Genomic DNA, 18,340 nt, shown 5'->3' with positions numbered 1-18,340 from the left:
CTAAAAGACCTAGTGCAACCAAAAATTACTCAATAGAGAGGTGTGCAAAAATATATGAACAAATTAATCAGCGGACAATCTAGCCATAGGAGAGCCTTTCCAGAGAGCAAAGTGGTCTCTATGTGCAAATTTCACAACGAGGTCTGGGCACCACAATGGAACAAATGTACAGGTGTTTTGCATGGAACATAATATGAGTATTTGCATTTTTGACACACCTATGTGCTGTTGCATTCAAGTACAGGCATAATTTTAAAAAGTCACTATCAATTACGTTATGTCTGCTTAGGTCCATATTGCATCAACAGATACAAATTTATTCATATAGCAAATACATTCTTTTGGCAATCTAATATTTACTGTATATGTAAAAATTCTGTGCCTGGAGATCAATAACATCAAATACTTAAAATGAAAAACTATAGCTAACCTATTTCCTTTCCCCCCTTTTACTGTACCTACTTGCATGTAGCAGAGAGTATTGTTGCTGTCCGATTTTGTTGTTTGTTTGTTTGTTTTTTTTAAAAGGATTTGAGAATTGAGTTGATTAGACTGTGTAAACACAACTACTGTTTGCTTGTCTGTTTGATTTCTGGAGTCATTCCTCAAATAACAATATGCTAGGACTAGGAGGATTGTAAAGGAGGAATCTGCATTCCTATGGCCACCCTGAAAGAGCAATTTATCCTATCATCATCATGTAATTCTGTGCTAAATTAAGCAGGGCATCTGTACTATGGAGCAGACTTACACACCAAACCTACCACAGATGGGCTACAGACTGGTTGGTTAATCTGTTCCAAATAAATGATCTTTGTTTTTGAAAGAAAAGCCTGTAGGTACTAGATACATTAACTTTCATTTTCATGGCCTGCTTGAGCCTATTCAGATGTTGCACATATGTTCAGCAGGAAATGGAGGATATAGTCTATGATTTACTGCTGTCTAAATGCTGGAGGCAGAAAGGCACAGAACAACAGTTCTCTGCCTGGGCACAAGTGGGGCATGAATTTTTCCCCATCTAGAAAAGAAATAGGACTTTGAGAACGCACAGCTACTAAAACATATTTTCATAACTATAAAAATCTCTTGAAATTTAAAAGGACAAAGACTTCACTTCAAGTTTGCAGACAACAGCATTATTTTCTCTCATTTAAAAAAAAAAAAATTATATGCACCAATAAGGCCTATGTCTAGGACACCAGACAAAAAACGGCTGCTGTCCTTTAATCTGTAATTCATAAAATGTTGTTCGCTTTCTCACAACTGGGGCACTGTTCAGTATTATACAGTGTACTATCTTTAAAATATTATTTAACTTGTCATTCAGGAATCATGCAAAAAGAAATGCCATTTTTACTGGCAACTTCAAGTTTACTCAGCAGCTGGTACATATATTTGATATCAACAGGGTATTTTTTTAAACTCAACACTTTTTTTTGTATCTCTGGGTAAAGTAACTTGCATGGATTTACATGGACATTTCAATTTATTTTTTTCCCGTTTTCAAATATAATGAAGAGAACATTGGACAATGGCTTGTTTCCAACTAGCTACATGTAATACTGTATTCTCAATTTCTTATAAACTTTTTAGTTAACAGTTCCATAATATGAAGCTGTATTAATAACTATATCAGATTCTCTAAAGAGTAGGACCAAGCCTCATGAATCTTTCTTTCCTGGCAAAACTGCACTTGTCCCCTAATGTCAAGGCCATTCCCCTGTGGAACAGAGTGAGCTGGGCAGGGGACATTGTTGACACTTTTGAGTGTTTGTTTGGAGTGACCTTTTCCCGCTGTTTGCAGCAGAGGGAAGTAGAAGAAAAAACAGAGTCCTTGCGTCCTGATGTCCTAAACCTAAAATGCTCTGCAGCATTGAGACCTTAATGACTAAATGAGACACTTTGGAGAATACAGAAAACATTAAAAAAAGAAAAACTTGTCTGGCTAAATCCTCAAGACATCCATCACAGATTTATGGAAAGATCTGTTAAACAGCTCGGAAATTTAGCAAACAGATAACTGAAAGGTCAAAGTGTGGTTTTACACTGGTGTACTGTATAATGTCAAAACAATGGGAAAGGTCAAGAACAGTCAGAATTTTAAAATAAATTATTCAAACCCTGGCACTGAAGATTTATCCAATAATTCATCCACACAGCTATTCTGATTATTTGTCAAGTCCCCATTTATTACTGAATTGTTCTATAAACACTGTTTTGGCATTTTTTTAAAAAGGATTATTTCTTCTCAATTGTGACACTATTTTGTGGGAAACAATACCGAGCTATAATTTTACCTTGTAACTGTGTTGCTCTAGCAATGTAGGAGGATCCATGAATGATTTTCCCTTATAGATGCAAGTGAGATGATCTAATACATCACTTTTAAAAACTGCCAGGAGGTGGTCGTGGTAGTAACAGTTGTGGTACCTGACCAAAGACCAGGTGATCTAGAAAAACGAAAATTCTATTCATCATCATCCTCATCATGATGTTCCCATTACACCTCTGGCGTTTAGGGTAGCAACAAAGCTCCTCTACTCCTGTCTGTTTCTGGCAAGTCTTTCAGTGGTTACCCAGCTGTGCCCAGGTTTTTCAGCTCGGCTTCCACAGCTCTTTGCCATGTTGTTTTCAGGCGGCCTCATTTTTGCTTGCCTTCAGGTGTCCACCTTTTTGTTACTCTGCTGATGGAAACAGTTTCCATCCAAAGCACATGGCCAACCCAACTCCAGCGCTTCCTGGTAATGATGGTGCTCAGATCTTCTTGGCTGCACTAGTGTCAATAGATCTTGGTTTGAGACTGTCCTGGGTCAAAAGATATGGAGAATTTTTCTGAGGCAGACTGTATGGAATGAAGATGATTTGGACATGTCATACTTTCTCATTCCCCAGCATTCTGTACTATAAAGTAATGTTGAAAGTACACAGCTCCGATAAATCTTGAGTTTGGTTTTTGTGTTGTATTTTGAGGGTTTCCAGACTGTATTTAAGCTCCTGAAGGTGTTCCTGGCTTTACTGATTTTGTTCTGGTGTCCTGGCTTGTTCCACCATCCTGGCTGATGGTGCTGCCCAGTACATGATTGTTTCTACATTGGTGAGAACATAATCCTCTATCCGTACTGGTGATGGTGAGGCAATATGAAAGGTCATGATATCTATCTTAAAAGAATGACAGTGGAATTCTTTTTCAGCATCAGTAGTACACTAATGTACAGAAACAGAATACATACAGACTGCAGGTGTATGTTACAGTACACCAATGGGCGTAGGTGCTTATATTTTGGTAGAAAAGCTAAAAACAGTAAGGAATTGCTGGTTTCAAAAGCATTTGAATTACCAAACTCTTCAACGACACAACTGTACAGATGAAAAGCTTAGCCTTAAGGTAAGGACAGCTTTCAGGACAATTAAAAAACTGCTGGCTCTTACACACACAGACTTACTTGCATTTATCAAGGATGAAATGTTAAGAGTACCATATTCAACTGTTATCTGTCCTCAAGAATAAGAATGGGTTTCTGGTGGTGTTTTTGAAAATTGATGCCTTGTATGTCAATGGCTTGTTAGAATCTCAGAGTGATATGTCAAGTCACATGGATCATAAACTTCATAACATATTACAGTGTGTAATAGATAATGTAGAACAGAGGGAAAAGATAGGAGGAGTTTTAGTAAAAATATTCATAGAGCAGCAAAAGGAGAGAAAGACAATTCTCAGAAATGCAAGATGTCCGTGATGCGGCAAGCACTTACCAGAATGTGACTTGAATTGGAGTAAGACACTGTTGTACCCCAGTGTAATTAGGACAGACTCTTTGCCCACACGACAGTATTCAGTGTCTCTGTTAACCAAGCATTTAAACACACAGACTCCATCAGCTGAAGGGGAAAAAAATACTTTAGAAATTTTTAAAAATTTAAACACATAACACAAACAGAAGTATAGATATCTACAGTTTAAAACTGTTGTAAGTATGCACTAAAGATAGGCAATTTAAGGGGGAAATTTATTTTCCAGTACAATGATTCTCAAACTCCCCCGCCACCCCACAATCCACAAAATGGCTGAAAATTCATCCCCCTACCATCCATATGCCAGAGGCCTTTGTGAGCTGTGCTGTGTTTGCAGGGGGTTGGGGAGGGCAAGGCAGAAGTAGATGCAGCAGGAGGAAGAAAGGTGAGTTACTTCTCTCCACAGCCCTGGGTTCCCAGAGGGTCTTAGCAACAGTGGAATTTTACTGGTTGCTCAGCTGGTGCAGGCAGTCCTGTAAACAAACGACTTTTGGGTCACACCTTTGGTTCAGAACCTGCTGCTCTAACCAGTGGAGTTGCAAAGAAAAATATAGGAATTGAGCTATAGCAACAAAACCGAATGAAGGAACTTCAGCAATTTTTCCTTCTTTTGCATCTTTGGCATTTGGGTGTCACTAAATACAGTTATACTATACCACGCTGTGTGCAAAATGAAATCCACCCACAAACCCTACTTTCTACAACTTGAGTGATAATGATCCAACTATTTGGCTTAACAAGAATACACTTTTAAGAACTCTTCAGCTGAGGTAAGCACAGGCACTACTCTTTGGGGAGAAAGATCCAAAATCAGAGGGTTAGAAAATGGTGAATGATCAGATTCTCTCAGAACCATCTTGCAGCTGTCAGGAGGTGAGCATATGACACAATTTGCATGTGTGCACGCCCTGTAACAATATTCACCCTGACTTCCAGCAACATGAGAATGGCTGGAAAGCTTCAAATTTATCTGGCATCTACAAAGCAGAGGCTACCAAAGATGAAGCCCTCAAAAAGGGTTTTAAACTGCCACTCATCACTATAGTATCTAAGCTCCAGTGTTTTCAGAGACAATACCCTCATAGGAGTCCCAGCACTTTCCCTTTTCCCTGATATTTGGGAGTTGGGAAGAGATACCATCTCACTGTTTCCAGACAGTTGCTCCTCTCATTATAGTGTAATCCTCTGTGTAATTTTAGTGTAATCCTCTGTCAGTTAAGTGTCTAGTAATTTTTTCAAGACCTACAAGTAAGTAAATGGGTTGGTAGAGCTGAATGAGTGAGTGTTGAGGGGGAGGAGAAGAGATTTGGGGGGACAAATGAGAAAAAGCACAGGGGAGAAGATGGAGCATATAGTGTAAGGAAAGAAAAGGACGTAAGAAAGTGGATTGAGAGAGAAGGGACAGAGGGTACAGACAGTCAAAATAACGTAGGAAAAATATGCAATGATCTGGTATAGAACATGAAAGAAAATAACTAGAGTGAGGCCAGGATGGGAAAGGTAACACAAAAAAGCAAAAGATTTAGTAAGTTACATTTAAAAACAGAAATTCAACAGAAAGTTAATGGTAACATACTGTCCATCAAATACACTATATTCATTCTCTTAAAAAGCAGGAAGTTCCACTAGAGGAAAGGAGAGATACATAACAGCACACATACACCCCTTCTGACCATTGGGCTTAGTCCTGGAGCTAGGAGGTGTGAGGTACTTTTTTCAAACTCTGCACTTCAAAGAGATCTGCAGTGGTGAGAAATAAATACAATATAAAGACAGTGGCCACTCTAATACACATTTTATATGTTATTTTAGGCTTAACTATTCAAAACCTACAAATTTTCAAGCGTGTGTTCCCAACTTGAGCTTGTACAAACCCAGACAAATACCTACAAATTTGGGTTTCAACACACACACACACACACACACACACTTATGTATGCATGTACCTTCCTCCCTGGATCATGCCCATGAACACATCAGGATGGTCCACGAGTAATATAATTGCTTAATACATATAACCTCCTCAAGTAACAAGCCAAAGTCACTATGCAATCAACTACTTCCCCACAGTTATATGGGAGTTCTCCTTTAGTTCTAGTAGTAGAGGCCTGTGCTTTTCACGGTAAATCTCTCCAGGGTTCAGTCCCCACTGAAAACGGCAATATCTAAACAGCCACAGTCCAGTGCAGAGACCTCATCTTTGGGAAATGAGACATTTTCTTTATCAAAGAACCAGTTCAAACAATCTCTTTGGAACAGTGAGCACACACGCATTCAAGAGTGAATTTCACTCTTCTGCTATTCTATTAATGTTACTGTTTTCTCAGTGTGCAACTTACTTTCTTCTGTCAATTTATCTAGTGCCCACAATCAGATATCCTGATTGAAAAATTTAGCAGAAGTTTCATGGAAGTGCTAAGGCTGATACCCAGTACAAAGTTATATACTTTGTACTGTGTACCAGTACACAACTGATATATGCCATCATGTGCCAGCAATGCCCCTCTGCCATGTACGTTGGCCAAACTGGACAGTCTCTACGCAAAAGAATAAATGGACACGAATCTGACATAAGGAATCATAACATTCAAAAACCAGTGGGAGAACACTTCAACCTCTCTAACCACTCAGTCACAGACTTGAAGGTGACAATTTTGCAACAAAAAAACTTCAAAAACAGACTCTAAAGAGAGACTGCTGAACTCGAATTAATATGCAAATTAGATACAATTAACTCAGGCCTAAACAGAGACTGGGAATGGTTGGGTCATTACACTAATTGAATCTATTTCCCTATGTTAAGTTCTCCTCACACCTTCTATGGGTCATCTTAATTATCACTTCAAACATTTTTTTTCTCCTGCTGATGATAGCTCATCTCAATTGATTAGACTCTTCCTGTTGGTATGCATACTTCTACCTTTTCATGTTCTTTGTATGTATAAATATCTCCTGTCCGTGTGTTCCATTCTATGCATCCAAAGAAGTGAGCTGTAGCTCACGAAAGCTCATGCTGAAATAAATTTGTTAGTCTCTAAGGTGCCACAAGTACTCCTGTTCTCTTTACACAGTACAAAGTTACAAAGAGGGACTGGAGCTAATATGGAAGACAGATCTATATTGCTAGATTTACTGGGTGGCTTTTTGTATAGACAGACTTCAACTGTAAGAGTACAGATCCAGATTTGGAGACTTACTCCTCCAAAATCCAGGTGTTCTGAGTCAGCCCCTTAGATAGAACTGAGCCATAACATATGACAATAACAAATGAATCTGGACGTGGATCCCAGCTTTTGTAAAATTTAGGGAGGAGCTCAGGAGAGCAAGTTCAATATTGTGGTTCAGGCAGATTTCTTCTTGTCAGTTTCCCAGTGTGTAATATTTTCACTGCCAATATGAAAGGGTGCTCACATACAGTACTTTTTAAAGAGCCAGCAGCATATACTACACCTGTAACTTAAAATGTAGAGACTGGGGAGAGATCACTAGTAGAGTAATAACCTGAGTGTAAGCGTCACATAATTCTCAGTAACATCAACGAGACCTGAGTCTAGAACAAGTGCAGGACATACAGAAACAGATCCACAGTATCCTTCCAAGGATTAACTTGTGTCATCTTTGGATTTATACCTAAAACTAAAGCTGCACAAATCTCAGTGGTTTCATTTCACATGGTCTCATATAAATCCTTTTCTTTGGTTTCTTCTTTTGTGAGGATTCATACTCCTTGAGTTTTCCTTTGAGATCTGGTAGACCAGGAGCACTTTTCAAGAAACCTGCTATGCTTGTTTGGGACATGTTCAGGGCACACAAGATGGATGAGGTGAAAAATGTGGCCAAAAAACCAACTTTGGCTGTAATACCTGGAGACTTAACTTTCTGTTCTACAACCACTTGATGCCTGCCTGAACGAACCATTTAAAGACAGGCTACACGAAATGTGGTCTGAATGGATGTGCTCAGGCATGGCGAAGTTGGCAAAAGGCAGGAATCTTATGAAGCCCGAAATCAATCTGGTTGCCCAGTGGGTCAAGGACGTGTGGGAGTCTTTTCCCTCAGAAATGACAGAAAAATCATTTCGGAAATGCTGTATCAGCAATGAGCTCGACAGGTCAGAAGACAATGCCATATTTGATGATGACACAACAAAGGCTGATGATGAGAAGGAATCTGAGTCTGAAGATGACCTGCTGACATCTACGGTGACAATGCAGGTGCAGCTGTGACTGAAGCCGAGTTTAATGAACTGTTTGGTGAATCGGAAACTGATTTGGACTTCGAAGGATTTTAAGACTTTTTAAATAAGTACCTTAGAGCAACATGAGACTTTACAATCAGTAAACGGATATTTAGAACATTGACGGTAATTTTGAAGGTGACTACATATTTGTTCAGTTATTATTATAATAGGTTTTTTATTAGATTTCATTAAAATAATTCTAGCAAAACTTTTGCGTGTTTCTTGTGATGCCAACTTTTAAAATATAGCAGGTGTCGGCACACTTTGGCTCCTGGCCTGTCAGGGTAAGCCGCTGGTGGGTCGGGACATTTTGTTTACCTGAAGCATCTGCAGGCATGGAGCCCATGAGCTCCCAGTGGCCATTCCTAGACAATGGGAGCTGCAGGAAGTGGTGCAGGCCGAGGGATGTGCTGGCTGCCACTTCCCGCAGCTCCTGTTGGCTGGGAACAGTGGACCAAAGCGACTGGGAGCTGAGGGGCTCCGTGCCTGCAAACACTCCAGGTAAATAAAACATCCAGGCTGCTAGTGGCTTACCCTGATGGGCCAGGAGCCAAAGTTTGCCAACCCCTGAAATACAGGGTCAGCTTATGAAAGGGTTGTACAGTTTTTGCCATTTTTACCTATCCATCTTGGGTGGTCGGCTTATAAACAAATAGGCTAATGAACAAGTATATACCCTAAGTGGTTCAAAGGTCAGTTATGTCCATTAAAAAAAACAAAACAATTCATGACACTTCATCTTATCTAATTTTTAGTTGATTATATAACTGATACTTTGTTGGACTAGTAATCAGCTAGTGGTCAAATGGTCATAGTGTATTTTGATAATTTGTCCTCTCACAAGGAATATAGCAGCATTCTCAATTAACTGGAGTTCATGCATGATCATATTAGACAGTAAGGTAAGGACTTGTAAATATTCTCTCTCTCTTTTAAGAAACACTACCCAAGGATCTCAAAAAATTGTAAAACATTAATAAATTAAGCCTCACAATCCACCAATAGAACTAAAATGAATGCTCCCCATAAGCCACTACTTAAGATTCCAGTAGATATTAATAACACCATTTTATACAAAGCGAGAACTCCCTCCCTACCAAACACAGTCACCAGGAGCACATTATTTGGAGGAACAATTTGGCTGCCATCAGTCATTTAAAATGACAAGGTTGGGAGCAACGTTTTCTTCACATCAGGTTTGGAGTTAAGTTCTTCAAGATCTGAAACCAAGTATTAGCTAGATGTGATGATACACATGATATAATTACTGGTCTCTCAGAGTCAGAATAAATGATAACAGTCCTACCTCTTATATAGCCCTTCATCTGTAGATCTCAAAGCACTTTACAAAGGAAGTCAGTAACATCCCCATTTGACTCATGGGGATACTGAGGCAGGGAGAGGTGACGTGACTTGCCCAGGGTCATCCAGCAGAACTGTGGCAGAGCTAGGAATAGGACCCAGGTCTACTGAGTCCCAGATCAATGCTCTATAGAAATTACAGCCCTCCTCATTCTAAAGAAAAATACTTGCTAGAGTATCTTGTTAATGCTAGAAAAACAAGCGGTAAATCATCTTCATGCTGAGCAATGATGGGATCATAAGTGAGACTATTATGAATGGCAGTGAACTGAGTTCATTAAGACAGACTAGTGATAAAAAACAAGCACTGAACCCAAGAGAGCTATTAATAGTCATCAGTGCCTAATGCAGTCAAGCCAATACTTTGTTCACGGTAAAAGTCTAATGTAATTGATAATTCAAGTTGGATGAAGGCTGAAGGAGCAAACGCAAGCCTGCTATATGAACTCACAATACCTAATTAGCACCATTTTGGTAGTACAGTCAGAACTGAAACTAAACTAGAGCTTCTCAGAAGCTAAGCATTACTGGAGACGGACAGCATCTTTGAAGCAATTAACAAATGTTTGAAACTTTGCTCTGAAGGGAGTTTTGATGTTGGTGGGAAATTAATAAAGTCTTCACAGGTTAAAATTTGTTTCTCTAAAATGTAGCAGTCTTAAGAATGGATCCCAAGAAGAAATTCATTTTTGAGACGAAGGAATGATAACTCAAAAGTGTTGCACAAAAGAGATATTTGGATCTTCAACTGCTCTGGAAGCTATTTTATACAATACTGCCAGCCAGCTCAAAAACATCTGAATCCAGTTTCCCAGAAGATTAATCATTTATTTAGGAAAAGAGATTACAAGTGTGAGAACACAGTAAGACTATTGGAGAAGATTTCAGAACCAAGAAACAGTTTTAGAAACTTAGGAAACAGAATGAATAACTATTTGACTATTGATCCTTGCAGGAAAAGCACTGATTAGTGAGAATCTGGCAGTCTCGTCACCTTCAATCTCTGTCTTAAAATGCAGGCTATTTTATAGAAATAGAAAGTCTTGCATTACACATTTCAGAAGAAGCTAAAAGATTAGTACCTCGCATGGCTTCCATATTCATCCACCCACCCACCCATACTAGTATAAATGTTTGGCCCACTTTTTTTGATCTGCCACATAATCTGATCTTGCTACACACCTAATTATGATTTATTGCTTTCACTGATACTGTACCATTTGCTTAGTTGGTTTATAAACAAATAAGGAAATGTGCATGATCCATAAGTCCAAAAGTCTCTGCTAATATGCAGCGTTTAATAGTTTTTACGTTCACCAATTTAAAAAATTCCCACCTGGGAGGTTGACTAAAATTACTGAGCTTCTATCCGCAGATTCTTTACAACTTTAAAACTTGATTTACATGATTTATACTTTTGTTGATAATGTGAGAAGAGAGCTGGCCACCTAAAGAGAAGATGCCAAGATGTCACATTGTTGTAACATAAGAGATGACCATACTGATTAGTGCACACTGAACCAGAGTCCTGCAACTAGGTTGCTAAAAACCAATGGCATTCAGTTTTTATGGTTCATTATCTTAAAGATAGTAACAGGAATGAGAAAGTTTCTTTTGGAAGGAAAGCCAACATATCCGGTAGAGCTAAGAAAGGTGGAATCATAAACATCTTTAGCATCTTTTACAGAATATCTTTGGAAATAATGATACCTAGATTGCAAATGTTGAACAGGGAAGAAAAATGTGAACAATCTAGAGAAGGCAAGGGGGGGGGGGGGAGAAATCATAAGTCAGAGAAAGAATAAGGTGACTAAGATAATGAGCATTTATATATGTGACCTTTATCTACTGAACAAGACAATGCATCTGAAGTTGCCACACAGTAATGTAAGAAAAGATTCAAAGCTGTACCCAAGTAGATATCACAGTAATCCACAATCACAGGCACAATAATATGAACTGGTTTCCAACAGTAGATCTACTAAATCAGCAAGAAAGAGACCAGAAACAGAAGTTTCAGTCACCTAAAAGAGAATTCTAAGAAGAGGGGACATACGAGTACATATGGCAGGACTGGTCTGGACTCAAGTTATCTTGCTGAAATAAAATGTCTGACATTCCCTCTGCATCCAGAATTTAATATCTTCAAGGACTAGAGCCTGAAATACTGCTTATGATACAACAAAGCATGAATCAGTTGAGGGCCTCAGCACAGTCAAGTTTCATATTGTCATGGATGGGGGGGCGGGGGAAGGAAATCCAGGAAATGGAAAACAGCAGTGGTCTCATCACTGCATGAATGGCAAACAGACTATAGACTGTTATGGCAAAACAAAAACTGGTTCTTTCTATTACAGACAAACATCATGACTACCTGTTATGTCTCAGAAGTATTAATACATTGAAAACTACAAGGTTTATAAAACTTGACCAACTGCAGTATACACACCAACTTTTATAAATATACACCAAGTATTTCTCTTACATTAGTATAGTAGTTGTTAAAGTTATCTTTATTGCTGTATCTGTATTTTCACTGCTGGCAATAATCTGTCACTTTTCTATCAGATCACTGCCTATTTGTAGGAAAGAAAGAAAGCAAACAGAATAGTTATTTTCTTTCTTTGTACTTGGTAACACAGACTGCCCCACAGTGAGATGCTCAAAAGATTTACAAGGTCTGCAAGACTGAAGAGAAAATATAAGTTATGATTTTAGAAAATGTATGTCAACATTTATGCAGTTGAGATCGTGAATAAGGAGGAGATGGAAAAATGAGGAGCTACTATTGAGCAGATGAGTTACAGATCAACAATCTATATGCTGCTGAGATCTATCAAATAATTCAAAAGTTCAACATTATGCTAGCCTGGGAATGGGTTCTCTTGAGGCTGAGCATATCAAAAAGGAACTATGGACAATGCCACTTTTTGATCTGTAATGTTTTGAAAATTAGAATTATTGGCACCTCTGTAACCTGAAAAAAAAGAATCAGGTATAAAGATTATTATTCCTAGTGGAGACCCTTATCATTTCTATCATCTAATGCTTCTGGGGCCTGGTCTACACTACGTGTTTAAACCGATTTAACGCTACACCCGTCCACACAACAAGGCCCTTTATATCGATATAAAAGGCTCTTTAAACCGGTTTCTGTACTCCTCCTCGACGAGAGGAGTAGTGCTGAAATCGGTATTACCATATCGGATTTGGGTTAGTGTGACCGCAATTCGATAGTATTGGCCTCCGTGCACCATTGTGACCGCTCTGGACAGCAATCTGAACTCAGATGCTCTGGCCAGGTAAACAGGAAAAGCCCTGCGAACTTTTGAATTTCATTTCCTGTTTGCCCAGCGTGGAGCTCTGATCAGCACGGGTGACAATGCAGTCCCAAATCCAAAAAGAGCTCCAGCATGGACCATACAGGAGATACTGGATCTGATCGCTCGTATGGGCAATCTGTTCTATCAGAGGTCCTTCCAGAAGACAAAATGCCAAAGCATTTGAAAAAAGTCCAGACAGAGGCCCCACAGGACTCAGGCACATGCTTCGTGCACACAGCATAACAGAAAGCCAAAGAAGCAATCATACGGGTACGCTCATGGAGGAGGGATGAGGAGCTATCTGACGGACTCCAGCGTATCCCACAGTCCCCGCAGTTCCGAAAAGGGCGATTCTTGGCTGAGCCTCAAAGCCTTGTAGGGTCTTCAAACACATTGGCCAATTGTCAGGTATAGCTTGTCGTCAGATTGACTACACATCTACATCACACACACACACCACACTTAACAGCGAAGAAAAGGGAAAAAACTGTTCTGATTTTATTATCACTGTCACTCATGCCTGCAGACTCGCGGAATCGCAGGCGAGCACGAACAGCAGCATCTCTCCTCCTCCCCCCCCGCCTGGCAGACGGTACAATAAACTGCCGGCCACGTCACAATACATGCCTGTCGTAGCTCCTGGCTGCCTCAGTGAGTCGCCAGGGCGCCTGGTTAAAAATAGACTGACTCCTGCCATCCCAGTGATTGGACAAGAACGTCTGTACCGTCCTCACAAGCAACTGTGTGAGCTCATCGACACCCCCCCACTTCATGTCTAAAGAAAAGATTCGTACTGCCGGACAATATAGCACGGACGGAACCTCCTCCCCTCGCACCAGTTAATGTCCTACCTTGGAAACATAGCAGTCGGAGGCCCGCCTCCCCATTTTTAGCTCACGTATAAACATGTTCTTATCGCCGCATCGTATACTTCATCAACAAAAGGGGGACACGCTAACGAGCCCAGGGAGGTTGGGGACAGGAGCATCGTGGGGTGTGCACGGCAACCCTCTAAGAATGCAGCAGCTCATCATTCCTGGGGATCTGACACATATTGTGCTTGCCTCGGTACAACAGTTCTCTACACACCTTCCCCATATTCGAGGCATGGACGACTGCTCATTTTAAGTATAGACAGAAAAGGAAGAGGACCCGGGATGCCATCCAGTTCTTGCCCCCCAGCCGACTCAGCCAGGACACGCCATGACGCACAGAACGTACAGAACAACTGAAACATCACGTCATCGCCAGTTTCTCAAAGCAGGCGACGTAACAGAACCAACTGAAACCCTCTGCTTTCAAAGGCAAATATAGCTCGTGAGCCGCCGAGACCCTTCGTCACGCGATCAGTACACATTACAGTGACAGTGAACAAAAGCCAAAATGGCTCCATGGTTGCCATGCTATGGCATCTGCCAGGGCAATCCAGGGAAAAAGGGCGCGAAATGATTGTCTGCCGTTGCTTTCACAGAGGAAGGAATAAGTGACGACATTTACCCAAAATCACCCGCGACTCTGTTTTTGCACTATAATGCACTGGGATCTCAACCCAGAATTCCAATGGGCGGGGGAGACTGCGGGAACTATGGGATAGCTACGGAATAGCTACCCACAGTGCAACGCTCCAGAAATCGACGCTAGCCTTGGTACATGGACGCACACCACCGAATTAATGTGCTTAGTGTGGGCGCGTGCACTCAACTTTATACAATCTGTTTTACAAAACCGGTTTATGTAAAATCGGAATAATCCCGTAGTGTAGACGTACCCTAGGAGTGCTGGGACAGGAGGAGGAAGAGGAAGTACAGTGGCAAATATAGTGTGTGGAGTAAGGAGAGAGAGAAGTAAATATATATATTTAGTGCAAAAATTTCCTCTTGAATGTTACCTACACTTCCCTCCCACCCCAAAATATATAGTTTTAGTTTGCAGTGCAAACAAAGGTCTTGGGTACTAAGATATTGAACAGAAAATTGCACAGTTAGGGGCATCATACAAACATTTGACATGTAGTCAGCTTCAAAATAGGTGATTGCTGTTATTTGTATTGGGGTAGCACCTAGGAACCTCCCCATTACTGCCACTTGTGCTAGCACAGGGGTTCTCAAACTGGGGGTTGGGACCCCTCAGGGGGTTGCAAGGCTATTACGTGGGGGGTAACAAGCTGTCAGCCTCCACTCCAAACCCCGCTTTGCTTCCAGCATTTATGATGGTGTTAAAATATATAAAAATATATTTTTAATTTATAAGGGGGGGGGTCGCACTCAGAGGCTTGCTGTGTGAAAGGGGTCACCAGTACAAAAGTCTGAGAGCCCCTGTGCTAGCACTATACACACAAATAGTATAAATGACAATCCCACTTCCAGAGAGCTTGCAATCTAGGTGTCAGACAGCATGTGACAGGTGGACAAAGAGACAGTTGGTGGGGAAAATAAGGTATTAACATGAACAGAGTTTAGCAGAAAAATGGAAGCCACAGCTTGCCTCTTGCCTGAGCAAACTTTTAAAAGTGTTTACGGTACTACTCAGACAATACTGCCTGACTAGTTACAGGAAACGGTACTGTCAGTTTCACAAACTGCTGTCTAACATAAAAGGATTAAAAATATATTTCTAATGTTAGGCCTTCTGTCTACACTACAACTTTTAATCTAGTTTGTAATCAGTGACTGACATATTGCCTCTAAATGGTTTGTGTCCCCACACAACATAATGAATACACAGTAGATGTATGGCATCCTGGCCAGAAAGCTAAACTGGCTCTTGATTCTCCTCCTATAACCAGTTCTGAACACTGTTTTATTTCCCAGGTAAACTGATCCCTCACACTATCACAGTGCAGCCAGTATGGCCATCCCTTCTTCTTTACAGTTCTCTGGGCAGCAACTAGGATACCCTAGAGCACCTTGTCTGGTATGCTGATGGGAGCTGCTGCGCACATACCCTCGGGGCACTCCACCCCTCTCGAGGTGTCATTGATAGCACTCGCTGAAAAGTAAAAACCTATTTTCATTAAGAACTGTCAAGTTATTTTCATTTCAAAGGGCTGGTCTACTCTTGAAAGCTGTACTGGCCTAACTACATCATTTTTTTGTTTTCTGACCAGCGTTTGTGCTGGTACAGCTATGTGTGGACAAAGTTATACAAAAGTGCCTTATTCCAACTATTCCACTTCCTGTACAGGAATAGCTATACCTGTGTAAAGCATCTTTTCACCAGTATAACTGTGTCCACATGGGGGGGGATGTACAACTTTCCAGTATAGACAAAATCAGAATGTTTGAAATTGACTCATTTTTTATTATAAAATCTTTTGTTTTTTTTCAATTTTCCAAAAATATAATTGCAACTGGTTATCAAAGGTTTTCACTTAACAAAAAACCTGTTTTTCATGATTTTTTTAAAAAAAGGCCAATTTTTCACTCACTCACTCTCTCTCACACACACTCTCTTACTTCAAAAAAATCAATCAGCTTTAATTAAAGGACAGATGCCCTGATTTTTTTCTGAATGCAACACCCAAACATGGTGAGCTAGATGCAGTCACAAACAAACTCAGCTGATACATGATTGTGCGGTGTGACTTTTTCTTCGCCACATAACTATGTCTTTGTAACTGGAACGGAGATAAGCATGTCACAAATTGGTTACTGAAACATGGCTGTTTTTAGATTGGACTGATGCTTAGGTATAATGAAGGGGAAAGGTTCTTCTATAAATATGATTTTACGAGTTAGTAAATGGAAAAAAAAAATCACAGAAGTGTTCATTTCCAGTTTTCACTTAAGTTTTCCAACAAGCTCTATTTTTTCTTTGTCTGTGCTCTTTTACAGCAATTTCATGGTAAATTCATTGCGTCTTCTGTTGTATCTCATCCTACCATGTGTAAACAACATACTACAGATAGGTCTTTCTTAACTCAAGGTACAAAAGTCTAGTTAATTGATTGCACATTTGGCAGATCCCTAGGATCAGACTACAAGCTCTATCTAGAACCTTTTCTTCATACTTACTCATAAAGTGCCTAGTATAGTGTGTGCATTAAACAAAAACAAAGCAAAAAAATCTGTCAGTACAGAGCATCTTTAACTTGATTAGATATAATAAAATGTTGTGTGTTATTTGAAAAGAAAAAATACCAGACTTTATACTGTAGGATTAAAAAACACAATAAAAACAAAGTTAACTGTCACATCCTGTAAAAATATTTTGCTACATAAATGGTTGTCTTTTTATTAAAACATATTTTTATATCAGCAGCAAGAATCTATGTTATTTATGTTCAAATGCTCATTTACGTTGGTGCCCAAGTACAGGCTACATGATTCACTGCAAATAGCTTCAAATAACCAATGGTTAGAGTAGATTGGAACTGGAGTGGTAGCTCTCATTGCACCAGCCAAAGAACAGGCTAGTTATTGGGAGAGCTGCTACTCCAATCCACAGGCAGAAGGGACATTCTCCATGTGCTGCACTCTCCTGCTCCCAGTCTCACTCTGACACCTGCAAATAGCTTCCTACCAACCTCATCGAGAGCACCACCACAAACCCTACCCCTGCCACTTAAATGGAGCATAGACCTTAGGTTGGCCCTCTCCACAGGGATGAATTTCATCCAGCGAGAATAAGGTGTATTAACAGACTGACTTCTAACTAGAATAGTATTTTAACTGTAGTCAAGAGATCCAGATCTTTTCAAAAAAAGTTCATAGTGGAGGAAATGGTTTTTAATTTAGAAAATTGGATTGTGATAGGGTGAAACTCCATCACAGGATAGAAGGGGTAACTAACTGGAGCCAACATCTATTGCACCTGTGCTGTAGTTAATTAGTGGCTTCTCAGCCACAGGGTGCTGGACTAACAGGCCTCAGGTGATAACTTAATAGACCACCTATGCCTCAAAAGAGAGAGAGAGGATTCAGTCTGAACGGAGGAACCACTGGTACTCTTGTGTAGGAGCTTGAAGCAGAGTCTGCAGGAGAACAGATGCCTCTGGAAGACGCAGTCTGAGAGGCCCAGGGCTCACTAACAGAGTTAGGGAAGAAAAGAGTTGCTCCAAAGTAGCTGAGAAAGGAGGAAGAGCTCATTTGTCTGAGCTTTCGTTATCCTAAAAAGGGATCTGAACTAGATGTTTCTCAGCAAGAGGGCTGAATGGCGCACAGAGGCAGATGGCCTCCTGGGAGTGCAGGAGAGGAAGCCCTTTACAGCTATGGGCCCTGATGCAAAGGGGCATTCTGACGGTGATCACAGGACTCATAACAGGGATGTATATGCATGTAAAATTATTACACCCAAAAGACTAAAGGGAAATAAGGGGCTTAAAACAAACAAAAGGAAGTATTTTTCCACACAGTACACAGTCAACCTGTGGAAACTCCTTGCCAGAGGATGTTGTGAAGACCAAGACTGTAACAGGGTTCAGAAAAGAACTAGCCAAATTCATTGATGGAGGATAGGTCCATACATGGCTATTAACCAGGATGGGCAGGGAGGGTGTTCCTAGCCTCTGTTTGCCAGAAGCTGGGAACAAGTGATGGGCTGGATCACTTGATGATTACCTGTTCTGTTCATTCCCTCTGGGGCACCTGACATTGGCCACTGTTGGAAGACAGGATACTGG

At 40.4% G+C, this 18,340-nt stretch overlaps 1 protein-coding gene across 3 annotated transcripts in view; it reads right to left on the bottom strand.

Moving 5' to 3' along the window:
* LOC116837437 (histone-arginine methyltransferase CARM1-like) overlaps window positions 1–18,340 on the bottom strand; it is a 125,879-nt gene that overhangs the window by 81,823 nt on the left and 25,716 nt on the right. For 2 of the 3 annotated variants that reach the window (XM_032801798.1, XM_032801797.2), the window contains exon 2: window positions 3,757–3,882. The exons of the other annotated variant lie outside the window; for it this stretch is intronic. In XM_032801798.1, the coding sequence (XP_032657689.1) occupies window positions 3,757–3,882 (126 nt within the window). The remainder of the gene's footprint in view (window positions 1–3,756; window positions 3,883–18,340) is intronic. 3 annotated transcript variants of the gene reach the window in all.

The sequence above is a fragment of the Chelonoidis abingdonii genome, chromosome 6 (assembly GCF_003597395.2).
Source record: "Chelonoidis abingdonii isolate Lonesome George chromosome 6, CheloAbing_2.0, whole genome shotgun sequence".
Lineage (NCBI taxonomy): Eukaryota > Metazoa > Chordata > Testudines > Testudinidae > Chelonoidis > Chelonoidis abingdonii.
This window is presented reverse-complemented; position numbering and strand designations above follow the sequence as displayed.